Below are 17,628 nucleotides of genomic sequence, written 5' to 3' on the forward strand. Positions count from 1 at the left end.
CACAGTTCTGACACGCTCGTTATCGTTCAGAATCTTGGGAACGCGAGCAGCGATTTCAGAAACGCGAGCACCAGGAAAGCCGTGACTGTGATGTTTCAAGAGCTAAACGCCGGTCTATCAGCTTGGCTTGTCTCACTAAAAGGTCGTGGATCTGTTTCTCAACAGCTTCCAGCTCAGACTGACAGCGTGCAGCTCAAATGTGTCCTCACCTGCACCAAAAGGTAGACTACTTACATCTGATATATTCGCCATTTTAACAGATGGACAGTAAGTTAGCAACGACGCTACCAGTGATGCTATCAATATTAATACTAATTTATGACTGAAGTCTTGGGTATAATCCGTCTTTTTAGTGGTACGGGTGTAGAGTAGATGCACGATAGGTGAAAAAAAATGTTTGTTTGCAGGGACGTCACTAGGATTGGAAGAAAGGGGGGGCTTAGCCCCCAGGGTACACTTTACAGGGTTTTTCCTGGTTCAAAACGAGGTGGACGTGGTAAAATCCTAATAATGTATTTTAATAATAAGGTAATTAAATTTGTATTTTTTGTATATCATCATATAGCCTGGTGTGTTTCTCACACTATTTTGTTGGTGTAGTTTGGTACCTCTAGGGGGGTCCGGGGGCATGCCCCCCCGGAAGAAAATTTTGTACATTTTAAAGATAAATTCATTAATCTGGTGCACTTTGAGTCACCCGAATCCACTATTAAAAATAAATAATCCGCCCGCAAACCGCCCATATTCTTTGATTTAGATATCTGCATCTGATCATCACATTACAATTATTCAAATTCTCAGTGTTAAGCATGATAATATGGTAACATATCACACTGAAGTAGGCTGATTTAAAATGAACATTTATTTAAAATAAAAGTTCTTCTTTTGGCAAAATTACATTTCCTTAATAGCCTAAACAGAAGCTTTAAGGCTTTAACTCCCTTCAAACTTAAATTGTCAATGTTTCATTACATCACTGTTTGAAAACACTCCTTTATAAAGGGCATTTTTCCCTAATTTTATTAAATGTTTGCTCCATCTTTCATTTCAAATTCTTAAATTTGATCAATATATTCAATTAAAATAATAAGACACTAGGCTGTTAGTTATACCAATCAAATTAAATCATTTACATTGAAAAATTATAACTTTATTAAATGAGATTATTTTAAATATTTTTGAATATACACATAAGGAATGTTGAAAAGAATGATACTTTATGAAACTAAACCGCCAGTAGGAGGCGGCAGGCGACAGTCTTAATGAGCGAGTCATTGAGTCATTCATTCAAACGATTCGTTCAAAAGGCTGATTTATTCAGAATGAGGCAGTTTATGAATGGATAATTGAATCTTTGACTCAATAGATTCGTTCAAAACGCTGAATCATTCATTAATGAAACACGGCTGAGTGTTGCTATGGTTCTGTTGTTTGGAACTATTTTCGCTGATGCTGAAACAGAACAAAAACAGTCATTGCATGTACTGTAAGTGACTTAATTTTAATTATTTGTTTATTGAACTGTTATGAAATCCGTCTCGGTTTCAATCTTGATGACATTCAGGAAAACAGCTCTCTGGTCGTGTGTAGCCTAGGCTATATATTGTTTCTTAACTATAATAGCCTATGTTAAATAACAGCACGAGCCTCAACAGCGCAACTTTGTTACCGTGGGCATAGATAGGCTATCTATGACCGTCAGTAGCCTACGGGCTATCAATCGCCACTTACATTAAATGAAATAAAACAGAATCTTCCTCACGTTTTCGGTGATTCCCTAGTTTTTGTTTTTTTTTATATTAAAAATTGTTTTAATCAGGGCATTTGTCCGGATGGGCTACAATTCTCTCTCACTTTTCCCTTCAAAAAAGCAAAAAAAAAAAAGCGCGGTATTGTCGAGTCCTTGTTTTCGATATGTTCGATGTTTGCCTTGATTGGTTTTCCCTGAAGAGAATTACGTTATTGAAAACGAAAGTAGAGTGATGCACGTTTCATTGTGTTTTACCGTGATGAGGGGGGGAGGGGTGCATAGCAAGTTCAACTTCAGACTAGAGTAACGACGAGACGAGATGAATCCTCCAGTTTCTTGCAGCGCTCCGGTCTGCAACGCTCTGAAAGCTGCCACAGTTCACACCAATGCAACGAGACGTTGCGGTGCATCATCTTGATAGCACAACGACTCTTTGTACTTCAGTCCAACTTCCGACTTTTCGGCTATTTTTTGTAGCTGTATATATCATTTGTTGCGTCTAAATATGAATGAGGATACGGTTATTGATAAATCGAATTGTTATTGTTGTTCTTATTTTCATTTAGGGGGGCTTAGGAACATTTTGGGGTAGCTTCAGCCCCCCTAAAATAGGCCTAACGACGTCCCTGTTTGTTTGTAAGTGAGTGTGGAGAAGACGCGTTCAGCCGTGATCCACAGGAGTAACCTATAAGAGTATCCGATGTTGGATCACTAATAGGCTTGAGACGCGTCTGCTCAGCAGTCCACGTTGTAACTATGAGGTGAGGAAAAGTAGAAAATGTTTGTTTTAAGTGAGTTTAAAGAGAAAATCAAGAATTATAAATCAAATCGATGGAGCTCCAAAGACAACAACGCGTTCAGACGCGACGCATGCGTTACCCAGATCCTGGGTCAGGCGTAACAACCCAGTGTCAACCCAGTGTTTGGGAGTTTTTGTGTTACCCAGATCCTGAGTCAGATGTAACAACCCAGTGTTTGGGTAGATTTTGTGTTACCCAGATCCTGGGTCAGACGTAACAACCCAGTGTTTGGGTGTTTTTTGTGTTACCCAGATCCTGGGTCAGACGTAACACAACCCAGTGTTTGGGTAGTTTTTGTGTTACCCAGATCCTGAATCAGATGTAACAACCCAGTGTTTGGGTAGATTTTGTGTTACCCAGATCCTGGGTCAGACGTAACAACCCAGTGTTTGGGTGTTTTTTGTGTTACCCAGATCCTGGGTCAGACGTAACACAACCCAGTGTTTGGGTAGTTTTTGTGTTACCCAGATCCTGGGTCAGATATAACAACCCAGTGTTTGGGTAGTTTTTGTGTTACCCAGATCCTGAGTCAGATGTAACACAACCCAGTGTGTCGGTACTTTATGTGTTACCCAGATCCTGGGTCAGACGTAACAACCCAGTGTTTGGGTGTTTTTTGTGTTACCCAGATCCTGGGTCAGATATAACAACCCAGTGTTTGGGTAGTTTTTGTGTTACCCAGATCCTGGGTCAGACGTAACAAACCAGTGTTTAGGTAGTTTTTCTGTTACCCAGATCCTGGGTCAGAAGTAACAACCCAGTGTTTAGATAGTTTTTGTGTTACCCAGCTCCTGGGTCAGATGTAACACAACCCAGTGTTTGGATAGATTTTGTGTTACCCAGCTCCTGGGTCAGATGTAACACAACCCAGTTTTTGGGTAGATTTTGTGTTACCCGGATCCTGGGTCAGACGTAACAACCCAGTGTTTGGGTAGATTTTGTGTTACCCAGATCCTGGGTCAGACGTAACAAACCAGTATTTGGGAAGTTTTTTGTGTCACCCAGATCCTGGGTCAGATATAACAACCCAGTGTTTGAGCAGTTTTTGTGAAACCCAGATCCTGGGTCAGACGCAACAACCCAGTGTTTAGGTGTTTTTTTTTGTTACCCAGATCCTGGGTCAGAGGTAACAACCCAGTGTTTGGGTGTTTTTTGTGTTACCCAGATCCTGGGTCAGACGTAACACAACCCAGTGTTTAGGTGTTTTTTGTGTTACCCAGATCCTGGGTCAGACGTAACAACACAGTGTTTGGGTAGTTTTTGTGTTACCCAGCTCCTGGGTCAGACGTAACAACACAGTGTTTGGGTAGTTTTTGTGTTACCGAGCTCCTGGGTCAGATGTAACTAAACCCAGTGTTTGGGTAGTTTTTGTGTTACCCAGATCCTGGGTCAGACGTAACAACCCAGTGTTTGGGAAGTTTTTTGTGTTACCCAGATCCTGGGTCAGATGTAACAACCCAGTGTTTGGGTAGTTTTTGTGTTACCCAGCTCCTGGGTCAGATGTAACACAACCCAGTTTTTGGGTAGATTTTGTGTTACCCAGATCCTGGGTCAGACGTAACAACCCAGTGTTTGGGTAGATTTTGTGTTACCCAGATCCTGGGTCAGACGTAACAACCCAGTGTTTGGGAAGTTTTTTTGTGTCACCCAGATCCTGGGTCAGATATAACAACCCAGTGTTTGGGTAGTTTTTTGTGTTACCCAGATCCTGGGTCAAACGTAACAACCCAGTGTTTGAGCAGTTTTTGTGAAACCCAGATCCTGGGTCAGACTTAACAACCCAGTGTTTAGGTGTTTTTTTTTTGTTACCCAGATCCTGGGTCAGAGGTAACAACCCAGTGTTTGGGTGTTTTTTGTGTTACCCAGATCCTGGGTCAGACGTAACACAACCCAGTGTTTAGGTGTTTTTTGTGTTACCCAGATCCTGGGTCAGATGTAACAAACCAGTGTTTAGGTAGTTTTTCTGTTACCCAGATCCTGGGTCAGAAGTAACAACACAGTGTTTAGGTAGTTTTTGTGTTACCCAGCTCCTGGGTCAGATGTAACACAACCCAGTGTTTGGATAGATTTTGTGTTACCCAGCTCCTGGGTCAGATGTAACAACCCAGTGTTTGGGTAGTTTTTGTGTTACCCAGATCCTGGGTCAAACGTAACAACCCAGTGTTTGAGCAGTTTTTGTGAAACCCAGATCCTGGGTCAGACGCAACAACCCAGTGTTTAGGTGTTTTTTTTTTGTTACCCAGATCCTGGGTCAGAGGTAACAACCCAGTGTTTGGGTGTTTTTTGTGTTACCCAGATCCTGGGTCAGACATTACAACCCAGTGTTTGGGTAGTTTTTGTGTAACCCAGATCCTGGGTCAGACGTAACACAACCCAGTGTTTAAGTGTTTTTTGTGTTACCCAGATCCTGGGTCAGACGTAACAACCCAGTGTTTGGGTAGTTTTTGTGTTACCCAGCTCCTGGGTCAGACGTAACAACACAATGTTTGGGTAGTTTTTGTGTTACCCAGATCCTGGATCAGATGTAACACAATCCAGTGTTTAGGTAGTTTTTGTGTTACCCAGATCCTGGGTCAGACGTAACAACCCAGTGTTTGGGAAGTTTTTTGTGTTACCCAGATCCTGGGTCAGATGTAACAACCCAGTGTTTGGGTAGTTTTTGTGCTACCCAGATCCTGGGTCAGACGTAACAACCCAGTGTTTGGGTAGTTTTTGTGTTTCCCAGCTCCTGTGTCAGATGTAACACAACCCAGTGTTTGGGTAGTTTTTGTGTTACCCAGATCCTGGGTCAGACGTAACAACCCAGTGTTTGGGAAGTTTTTTGTGTTACCCAGATCCTGGGTCAGATGTAACAACCCAGTGTTTAGGTAGTTTTTTATGTTACCGAGATCCTGGGTCAGATGTAACAACCCAGTGTTTAGGTAGTTTTTTATGTTACCGAGATCCTGGGTCAGATATAACAACCCAGTGTTTGGGTAGTTTTTGTGTTACCCAGATCCTGGGTCAGATGTAACACAACCCAGTGTTTGGGTAGTTTTTGTGTTACCCAGATCCTGGGTCAGACGTAACAACCCAGTGTTTGGGTAGTTTTTGTGTAACCCAGATCCTGGGTCAGACTTAACAACCCAGTGTTTGGGTAGTTTTTGTGCTACCCAGATCCTGGGTCAGACGTATCAACCCAGTGTTTGGGTACTTTTTTGTGTTACCCAGATCCTGGGTCAGATACAGTATAACAACCCAGTGTTTAGGTGTTTTTTGTGTTACCCAGATCCTGAGTCAGATGTAACAACCCAGTGTTTAGGTAGTTTTTGTGTTACCCAGATCCTGGGTCAGATATAACAACCCAGTGTTTGGGTAGTTTTTGTGTTACCCAGATCCTGGGTCAGACATAACAAACCAGTGTTTGGGTGTTTTTTGTGTTACCCAGATCTTGGGTCAGATATAACAACCCAGTGTTTGGGTAGTTTTTGTGTTACCCAGATCCTGGGTCAGATGTAACACAACCCAGTGTTTGGGTAATTTTTGTGTTACCCAGATCCTGGGTCAGATATAACAACCCAGTGTTTGGGAATTTTTTTGTGTTACCCAGATCCTGGGTCAGACGTAACAACCCAGGGGTTTAGTTATTTATCGCAGGCTTTTTGCAACCTCTTCAGGAGAGAGCCATCAAACCCATTGAACCCATCAAATAGGTTCATGTCTTTGGTAAAATACAGGATTGTGTATCGTTATTGTGAGATGTTGCCTTGGAACCGAACCAAGAAAAAGCCCTTTAATTGCCAGTTTGGTAACGAAGTGAAGGATCTTCAGGCTTTCCACTGACCTGCGTGACGCTGTCCCTCATGGTGGGTGAGCGCTGCTTGCGTGTGGTGGTGGTGGCCATTGTGGTGGTGGTCTCCATGATGGTGGTGGACATGTCTGCGAGCGGCGTGGTGGAGGTGGTGTCGGTCGTCATCACCGAGGGCACATCTCCCACCAGACGCAGGTTCCCCTGCACCTGAACGTTCGGGTCGCCCTCGGCCGCCAGCTTCAGGACCTGCAGGCCGTTATAATACAGACCCGAGATCTGACCCTGGAAGTTACGACCCTTCTCTCCGCCGCCCACCTTGATGAACGCCTGGCTGTTGAAGATCGTCAGCTGCCGACCTGCAGAGACGGAGGAAACACAACACAGCAATCAGAGTCGGGACGGAGAAACGGATGCAAACCTCTGATTCGGTAAAACTTCACATCAAATACAGCTCAGTTATCCAGTCAGGTCACTGATATAATGTGCATCTCATCGTAATGCTTCATATTAAAGGGATAGTTCACCCAAAAACGAAAATTAGTCCATGACGTACTCTCCCTCAAGTCATCCATCCCATATGACATTATTCTTTCAGACGAATACAATCAGAGTTATATAAAAAAAAAATGTCCTGGCTCTTCCAAGCTTTATAATGGCAGTGAATGGCCGTTTAAGTCAAGTCAAGTCAAGTCAAGTCAAGTCAAGTCAAGTATATTTGTATAGCACTTTTCACAATACAGATTGTATCAAAGCAGCTTCACAGTATTAAATTAAAATAATACAAGGTTTGTTTCTAGTGGAATTTATTGATTGATAAAATAAAATTAAATATCCCCAAAATACCCCCAACTGAGCAAGCCAAAGGCAACAGTGGCAAGGAACCGAAAAACTCCATCAAGTGACCTAATGGTGTCCTAAAACTCCATCAAGTGACCTAATGGTGTCCTAAAACTCCATCAGGTGACCTAATGGAGAGAAAAAAACCTTGGGAGAACCCAGGCTCAGTCGGGGGCCAGTTTTCCTCTGGCATTTATGAACTAGAGGCCGGATTGTAGTTTGAACTGTAAGATTAAAAGTATTATATGAATGCCTGGCCGAAAAGATGCATCTTTAATCTAGTTTTAAACTGGGAGAGCGAGTCTGAGCAACGAACAGTATCAGGAAGGCTATTCCAGAGTTTTGGAGCTAAATGTGAAAATTATCTCCCTCCTTTGGTTGATCTGGATATCCTAGGTATGACCAAAAGCCTCGAATTTATTGATCTTAAAGAGCGCGATGGATTATAGGGCGATAGAAGATCCGTTAAATAGACTGGAGCTAAGCCGTTTAGGGCTTTATAAGTCAGTAGCAATACCTTGTAAATAAAACGGAACTTTATAGGTAACCAATGCAGTGATGATAAAATCAGTGATATATGATCATATTTTCTTGATCTAGTAAGAACTCTAGCGGCGGCATTTTGGACTAACTGTATCTTGTTTATTGAGGTTGCAGGACAACCAGCTAATAAAGCATTACAGTAATCTAGTCTCGAGGTCATGAACGCATGAACTAACTTTTCTGCATCAGAAACTGATAGGATATTACGTAACTTAGCAATGTTTCTAAGGTGGAAAAAGGCTGTTTTTGTAACATATGAAATATGATTTTCAAAAGACAGGTTACAGTCGAGTATAACACCCAGGTCTTTTACTGTAGAGGATAAAGTAACAGGACATCCTACTATGTTAAAGTTGTATTGTAAGAGGTTTTGTGGGTGGTTTTTTGAACCGATAAGTATTACCTCTGTCTTGTCTGGATATAATAAAACAAAATTACGCGTCATCCAATCTTTTATATCTTTAACACACTCTGTCAATTTGGATAATTCAGCGTTTTCATCCGGCCGTGATGAAATATAGATTTGAGTGTCATCAGCATAACAATGGAAACTAATTCCATGTTTCCTTATAATATTTCCAAGTGGCAGCATATATATTGAGAATAATAGAGGGCCTAACACAGATCCCTGCGGCACTCCATAGTTTACTGAAGTTATGATCGATTTTTCTCCATTCAAATAGACAAAATGGTAGCGGTCTGATAAGTATGATCTGAACCAGCTTAATGCTTGTCCTTGAACACCACTATAATTTTGTAGTCGATCTAAGAGTATTGTATGATCTATAGTATCGAACGCAGCACTAAGATCAAGTAAAACTAGTATTGAGATACAGCCTTGGTCAGAAGCTAAAAGTAAATCATTTGTGATTTTAACGAGCGCAGTTTCAGTGCTATGATGCGGTCTGAAACCAGACCGAAACTTTTCATAGATGTCATTTTCTTGCAAGAAAGAGCCCAGTTGAGCGGACACAACTTTTTCTAGTATTTTAGACATAAATGGAAGATTTGAAATGGGTCTATAATTTGCTAGATTATTATGATCTAATTGTGGTTTCTTAATGAGAGGTTTTATAGCTGCCAGTTTAAATGTTCTTGGAACATGACCTAAAGATAAAGATGAGCTAATAATATTGATGAGAGGCTCTTCCACTACAGGTAACACTTCTTTCAATAGTTTAGTTGGTATAGGATATAATAAACATGTTGTTGCTTTAGATGAAATGATAAGTTTATTTAACTCTTTTTGTTCTATAGTTGTAAAGCACTGTAATTGTTCTTGCAGGGTGATAATTGAGGCTGAATAATAAGGCGCGATTGAAGATTGAACGTTTACAATTGTGGTTCTGATGTTTTTTATTTTCTCAGTGAAGAAGTTCATGAAATCATTACTACTAAACTGTAACGGGATATTTTGTTCGGGTGATGTCTTTTTATTTGTTAGTCTAGCTACGGTGTTAAATAAAAACCTTGGATTATTTTGGTTATTTTCTATTAGTTTGCGGAGGTGCTCAGCCCTGGCTACTTTTAGGGCCTTTTTATAACGTGACATACTGTCTTTCCACGCGATTCTAAAGACCTCTCAATTAGTTTGTTTCCATTTACGCTCTAAATTACGGATTTCTCTCTTAAGAACACGCGTAGTATTGTTGTACCATGGTGCTTTAATTGTACCATGGTGCTTTAATTTTCTCTCTGACCTTTTTTAATCTAATGGGTGCAACAATATCCAGTGTTCCAGAGAGAATGGTGCTCATAGTGCTAGTTAGTTCTTCTAATTCATCTGTTTGTTTGGGTTCACTGAGCAGCAGAGACAGATTAGATAAGCAATTTGAGAAATTATCTATGGTGGATGGAAGGATTGTTCTGCCTGGTCGATAACGCGGCGCCGCATGACATATTACAGCAGTACGTAATATGCAAGTTACCATATAATGGTCAGTGACACCATTATATGGTAACGTTAAGTCCATCATAAAAGTGCATCTATCCATGATAAAAGTACATCTATCCATGATAAAAGTGCATCTATCCATGATAAAAGTGCATCTATCCATGATAAAAGTGCATCTATTCATAATAAAAGTGCATCTATTCATAATAAAAGTGCATCTATCCATGATAAAAGTACATCTATCCATGATGAAAGTGCATCTATTCATAATAAAAGTGCATCTATCCATGATAAAAGTACATCTATCCATGATAAAAGTGCATCTATTCATAATAAAAGTGCATCTATCCATGATAAAAGTACATCTATCCATGATAAAAGTGCATCTATTCATAATAAAAGTGCATCTATCCATCATAAAAGTACATCTATCCATGATAAAAGTGCATTTATCCATCATAAAAGTGCATCTATCCATCATAAAAGTGCATCTATCCATCATAAAAGTGCATCTATCCATGATAAAATTACATCTATCCATGATAAAAGTGCATCTATCCATGATAAAAGTGCATTCATCCATCATAAAAGTACATCTATCCATCATGAAAGTGCATCTATGCAGCATAAAAGTGCATCTATCCATGATAAAAGTGCATCTATCCATGATAAAAGTGCATCTATCCATCATAAAAGTGCATCTATCCATCATAAAAGTACATCTATCCATCTTAAAAGTACATGCATGCATCATAAAAGTGCATCTATCCATGATAAAAGTGCATCTATCCATCATAAAAGTGCGTCTATCCATCATAAAAGTGCATCCATCCATCATAAAAATACATCTATCCATCATAAAAGTACATCTAGTCAAGTCAAGTCAAGTCAACTTTATTTATATAGCGCTTTTCACAATACAGATTGTATCAAAGCAGCTTCACAGTATTAAATAAAATAGTACATCAGTGTTTGTTTCTGGTGTAAAACATCCACGTTTGGTAATGCAGATCAATAGCACTGGTGAATCGATTAATCAATTTAAGTATCCCCAACTGAGCAAGCCAAAGGCAACAGTGGCAAGGAACCGAAAAACTCCATCAGGTGACCTAATGGAGAAAAAAAAAACCTTGGGAGAACCCAGGCTCAGTCGGGGGCCAGATCTCCTCTGGCGTTTATGAAGTAGAGACCGGATTTAACTGTAAGATTAAAATATTATATGAATGCCTGGCTGAAGAGATGCGTCTTTAATCTAGTTTTAAACTGGGAGAGCGAATCTGAGCAACGAACAGTATCAGGAAGGCTATTCCAGAGTTTTGGGGCTAAATGTGAAAATGCTCTCCCTCCTTTGGTGGATCTGGATATCCTAGGTATGACCAGAAGCCTCGAATTTAGTGATCTTAAAGAGCGCGATGGATTATAGGGCGATAGAAGATCCGTTAAATAAACTGGAGCTAAGCCGTTTAGGGCTTTATAAGTCAGTAGCAATACCTTGTAATTAATACGGAACTTTATAGGTAACCAATGTAGTGATGATAAAATTGGTGTTATATGGTCAAACTTTCTTGATCTAGTAAGAACTCTAGCGGCGGCATTTTGGACTAACTGTAGCTTGTTTATTGAGGATGCAGGACAACCAGCTAATAAAGCATTACAGTAATCTAGTCTCGAGGTCATGAATGCATGAACTAGCTTTTCTGCATCAGAAACAGATAGCATGTTACGTAATTTAGCAATATTTCTAAGGTGAAAAAAGGCTGTTTTTGTAACATATGAAATATGATTTTCAAAAGACAAGTTACAATCTAATATAACACCCAGGTCTTTTACTGTAGAGGATAAAGTAACAGGACACCCTACTATGTTAAAGTTGTATTGTAAGAGGTTTTGTGGGCGGTTTTTTGAACCGATAAGTATTACCTCTGTCTTATCTGGATTTAATAAAAGAAAATTGTGCGTCATCCAATCTTTTATATCTTTAACACACTCTGTCAATTTGGATAATTTAGCGTTTTCATCCGGCCGTGATGAAATATATAGTTGAGTGTCATCAGCATAACAATGGAAACTAATTCCATGTTTCCTTATAATATTTCCAAGTGGCAGCATATATATTGAGAATAATAGAGGGCCTAACACAGATCCCTGCGGCACTCCATAGTTTACTGGAGTTATGATAGATTTTTCTCCGTTTAAATAGACAAAATGGTAGCGGTCAGATAGGTATGATCTGAACCAGCTTAATGCTTGTCCTTGAACACCGGTATAGTTTTGTAGCCGATCTAAGAGTATTGTGTGATCTATAGTATCGAACGCAGCACTAAGATCAAGTAAAACTAGTATTGAGATACAGCCTTGGTCAGAAGCTAAGAGTAAATCATTTGTGATTTTAACGAGCGCAGTTTCAGTGCTATGATGCGGCCTGAACCCAGACTGAAACTTTTCATAGGTGTCATTTTCTTGCAAGAAAGAGCCCAGTTGGGCAGACACAACTTTTTCTAATATTTTGGACATAAAAGGAAGATTTGAAATGGGTCTATAATTTGCTAGGTTATTTGGGTCTAATTGTGGTTTCTTAATGAGAGGTTTTATAACTGCCAATTTAAATGTTCTTGGAACATGACCTAAAGATAAAGACGAGTTAATAATATTGAGGAGAGGCTCTTCCACTATAGGTAAAACTTCTTTCAATAGTTTAGTTGGTATGGGATCTAATAAACATGTTGTTGTTTTAGAGGAAATGATAAGTTTATTTAACTCTTTTTGTTCTATAGTTGTAAAGCACTGTAATTGTTCTTGCAGGGTGATAATCGAGGCTGAATTATAAGGCGCGATTGAAGATTGAACGTTTACAATTGTGGATCTGATGTTTTCTATTTTCTCAGTGAAAAAATTCATGAAATCATTACTACTAAACTGTAACGGAATATTTTGTTCAGGTGACGCTTGTTTATTTGTTAGTCTAGCCACGGTGTTAAATAAGAACCTAGGATTGTTTTGGTTATTTTCTATTAGTTTGCGGAGATGCTCAGCCCTGGCCGCTTTTAGGGCCTTTTTATAGCGTGACGTACTGTCTTTCCAAGCGATTCTAAAAACCTCTAAATTAGTTTGTTTCCATTTACGCTCTAAATTACGGGTTTCTCTCTTTAGAACACGAGTAGTATTGTTGTACCATGGTGCTTTAATTTTCTCTCTGACCTTTTTAGTCTAATAGGTGCAACAATATCCAATGTTCCAGAGAGAACGGTGCTCATAGTGCTGGTTAGTTCGTCTAGTTCATCTGTTTGTTTAGGTTCAGGCAGCAGCTGAGACAGATCCGATAAGCAATTTGAAAAATTATCTATGGTGGATGGAAGGATTGTTCTGCCTAATCGATAACGCGGCGCAGCATGATATATTACCGGGGTACGTAATATGCAAGTTACCATGTAATGGTCAGTTACATCATCACTTTGCGGAATGATATCTATATCGGTTGGATCGGTTCCATGTGATATAATTAAATCGAGTGTATGATTAAAACGATGAGTTGGTCCGGTAACGTTTTGCTTAACCCCAAAGGAGTTTAATAAGTCTATAAACGCAGCCCCTAACGTATCATTTTGATTATCTACGTGTATGTTAAAATCTCCAACAATTAATATTTTATCGACATTGACCAATAGATCTGAGAGAAAATTTGCAAATTCTTTTTGGAAATCAGCGTAAGGCCCAGGCGGTCTATATATGGTAGCCAAGGCTAGAGATAATAGGGATGTTTTTCTATCATCTAAGAGTGTAACATTTAGTACAAGTACTTCAAATGAAATAAACTTATAACCCGTTTTCTGAGTAACATTGAGAATATCTCTATAGATAGTTGCAATACCGCCGCCACGACCAATCAGACGGGGCTCGTGCTTATAGGAGTATCCTGATGGAGTAGACTCATTTAGACCGAAATAATCATTTGGTTTAAGCCAGGTTTCAGTAAGGCAAAGTACATCTATGCTATTATCTGTGACTATTTCATTTACAATAACTGCCTTAGGTGTGAGTGATCTAATGTTTAAAAGACCTAGCTTTAGAAATGGTTTTTGTTTACTAATAGCAACATTTTCTGTTTTAATAACAATTAGATTTTTCCTTGATCCTGCAGTAGATTTATTATTTGATCGCACTAAACGAGGAATAGACACAGTTTCTATGCAATGTTCTACACTAGTATTTATATCAGTTAATTTGGTGCAGCAGAGACTATGATTTGGACTTTTGGTTACTAGTCAAAAGGTATTTAACATTTTGGAGATGTTATCTGACAGAAGATCCGATCCGAATCTGTTTGGGTGTAAGCCATCAGCACGGTATAGCCTAGGACGCTCCCAAAACAGATTCCAATTATTTACAAAGAGCAGTTTCTGCTCATTGCACCATGACGTTAACCATTCATTTAGCGCGAATAATCTACTAAACTTGTCATGTCCTAGACGGTACGTGGGAAGCGGTCCTGACACAATAATCGTTATATCAGGCGATGTGCTGCATACCGTATCGATCAGATTCCTGAAGTCTTTCTTCAGAACTTCCGTCTGGCGCAGCCTGATGTCGTTCACTCCCGCGTGCAATACCAAAGTTCCGACGCGCTCGTTATCGTTCAGAATCGTTCAGCGATTTCAGAAACACGAGCACCAGGAAAGCAGTGACTGTGCACCTTATTTTTACCTGATGTAGCATGGACGTGCCGAACAATGGAATCGCCGATGATCACAGCAACGCGTTCTGTTTCGCGAAGAGGGGAGAAGCGGTTTTGTGTGGATAACTCGAAAACCGGGAGGGTCGGAGAGGGTCTTGGTCTAGACCTGACTCGCGTCTTCCGCTGCGGAAATATCCAGGCTTCGTGGTGGCGTGTTGGAGCCGGAGTGAACGAGACCATGGCTGATCGCGACCTTGGCGCTCGGGACCGATGCCGAGTAACGCACGGAGTAGACGAGGTCGGAGTCAGCGGGTTAGTAACATTAATCTCTGATTTGTGAGCATCAGCGCGTGATGTTTCAAGAGCCAAACGCCGGTCTCTCAGCTCGGCCTGTCTCACTAAAAGGTCGTGGATCTGTTTCTCAACAGCTTCCAGCTCAGACTGCACCGCGTGCAGCTCAAATGTGTCCTCACCTGCACCAAAAGGTAGACTACTTGCATCTGATATATTCGCCATTTTAACAGATGGACAGTAAGTTAGCAACGACACTACCAGTGATGCTATCAATTAATACTAATTTCTGACAAGCGTCTTAGATATAATCCGTCTTTTAAGTGGTACGGGTGTAGAGTAGACGCACGATAGGTGAAAAATGTTTGTAAGTGAGTGTTGAGAAGACGCGTTCAGCCGTGATCCCCAGGAGTAACCTATAAGAGTATCCAGCGTTGGATCACTAACAGGCTTGAGACACGTCTGCTCAACAGTCCGCGTTGTAACTATGAGGTTTGAGCAGTAGTGCTTCTCAGTGAGGAAAAGTAGAAAATGTTTGTTGTAAGTAAGTTTAAAGAGTAAAATCAAGAATTATAAATCAAATCGATAGAGCTCCAAAGACAACAACGCGTTCAGACGCGACGCATCTATCCATCATAAAAGTGCATCTATCCATCCATCATAAAAGTGTATCTATCCATCATAAAAGTACATCTATCCATCATAAAAGTGCATCTATCCATCATAAAAGTGCATATATTCATCATAAAAGTGCATCTGTCCATCATAAAAGTGCATCTATCCATCCATCATAAAAGTGTATCTATCCATCATAAAAGTACATCTATCCATCATAAAAGTGCATCTATCCATCATAAAAGTGCATCTATCCATAATAAAAGTGCATCTATCCATCATAAAAGTGCATATATTCATCATAAAAGTGCATCTGTCCATCATAAAAGTGCATCTATCCATCCATCATAAAAGTGTATCTATCCATCATAAAAGTACATCTATCCATCATAAAAGTGCATCTATCCATCATAAAAGTGCATCTATCCATAATAAAAGTGCATCTGTCCATCATAAAAGTGCATATATTCATCATAAAAGTGCATCTGTCCATCATAAAAGTGCATCTATCCATCATAAAAGTGCATTCATCATACAAGTGCATCTATCCATCATAAAAGTGCATCTATCCATGAAAAAAGTGCATCTATACATCATAAAAGTACATCTATCCATCATAAAAGTACATCTGTCCATCATAAAAGTCAAGTCAAGTCAAGTCATCTTCATTTATATAGCGCTTTTAACAATGTAGATCGTTTCAAAGCAACTTTACAGAGATAAACGTATAATTCAAGGTAACAGAGATTGTTTTGGCTTTATAGCGGTTCTTTAAAGGTCCCGTTGCATGCGATTCCATGTTTCAAAGTTTAGTTAGTGTGTAATGTTGTTGTTAGAGTATAAATAATATCTGTAAAATTATAACGCTCAAAGTTCAATGCCAAGCGAGATATTTTATTTAACAGAAGTTGACTACAAAAAACGCCTGGATTGGACTACACCCCTCTACATCCTGCTTTAGTGACATCACCAGAACCGTGTTTAGACTAAACTCCGCCCACAGGAACACAGGCGTATTGATGGCGAAATGTGAACAGACGGTTGATGTTTATCTATAATCGGATACCGCAAAAGTTTAATTCGAAGTTGTTAGTTTGCTCTGTCCATTTCACCACGGACTGTTTTTCTAACCTGGGATAATATCAAGCAGGCTTCTCTCGGCGTTTCATACTGACGAAGGGGGCAATTTCAACTATATTCCAGCAAGCGGTAAGTACAAGTAGTGATTTAATATGGAAGTAGCGATCAACTTCACATCGTTTCTCTTAGTAGGATGAAAATAATCTTACTTAAACTGTGATTAATATACAGAAAGCGATCACAGAACAATCCCTTTCCAATCGGCCAAGCTGTGACACACAGCGCGAGTTTATATGGACACTTGCCAAAACTCGTTATGAAATCAATGACGCTGTTACACTGCACAACAAAGCTCTTACTGTATTTATATGCCTCATGTTTGCATTGGTGAAATCATTAGTGAGAGTGCAGAAACTGCGTTGCAATGATAAGATCTTTCACGCGATCAACAGGCTGTCATCTGCTCAATGCTCACCATCACTGCAATTTTCTATGTGATTGAAATAGATCTAAATACTTAAAAAACTTCTCACGATTCGTTAATCCCGATAGCTGTAATAGTAAAAACGTATAATAGCTGTAATAGTAAAAGTTTTCCAGATAGTTCTACATGTAATGCCAGATATTTCATATGCAAGCATGTCAGCCAATCACAGCAGAGGGCGTTTACACTGAAGTCTCACAGCAGACACGCCCCTTCAAACAGGGTGTTCAAACCAGGGAATGAAATCAGGCTAGGAAATATGCCTTTTACTTCTAAATTATAAAAAATTTTTATCTAAAAAACATACTAATATTGTAAGGGCACCCCTGGAAACATGATAAAATAATAAAAATAATCCATGGAATGGGACCTTTAATAAAGTTATTTTCCAGCTAAAGTTAGTTTTGATTGATTCGCTTCCGTCGCAACGATCATTTATTAAATTTTGGGCCGCTAAGACGACACCATTCTCTCTACACAGACTTTAAACGCGAACCTGTGAGAAACGCTGATGGCGTTCACATGCGCATTAAGAATTGGTTCTATAGTTATGTGCGTTTGAATATATGTACGCAGGTTTGTAATTCCCTACAGACCAAGCCTAAACAAAGTACTGGCGTTTCCTTATAATTTTTTATACAGAATTTTATTTTATCAATTCGGGGTAGATACGCGAATTGATTTCCCGACAACGCTTTATCTGTATAGTGGTAGTGGGATCCTCCATAGGGAGAGACTAGTTGGCACTTCAGCACTGCGTTGTCATCGGTCCAGGCGAAGGTCCTTCGTCAGATCTGGATCTGGATCTGGCAGGCTGCGGGAAAACCTCGGGATAAACAAAGACACTAAAATTAGCGTAGATGCCATTCTTC

The 17,628-nt window shown here is 39.7% G+C and overlaps 1 protein-coding gene across 1 annotated transcript in view; it reads right to left on the minus strand.

The window, feature by feature from the left end:
- Nucleotides 1-17,628, minus strand: part of nrxn2b (neurexin 2b) — a 383,071-nt gene that overhangs the window by 36,920 nt on the left and 328,523 nt on the right. The window contains 1 exon segment of the mRNA XM_081353640.1: nt 6,374-6,696. Within this exon segment, the coding sequence (XP_081209766.1) occupies nt 6,374-6,696 (323 nt within the window).

Source organism: Scardinius erythrophthalmus, assembly GCF_964197995.2.
Source record: "Scardinius erythrophthalmus genome assembly, chromosome: 2".
NCBI lineage: Eukaryota > Metazoa > Chordata > Actinopteri > Cypriniformes > Leuciscidae > Scardinius > Scardinius erythrophthalmus.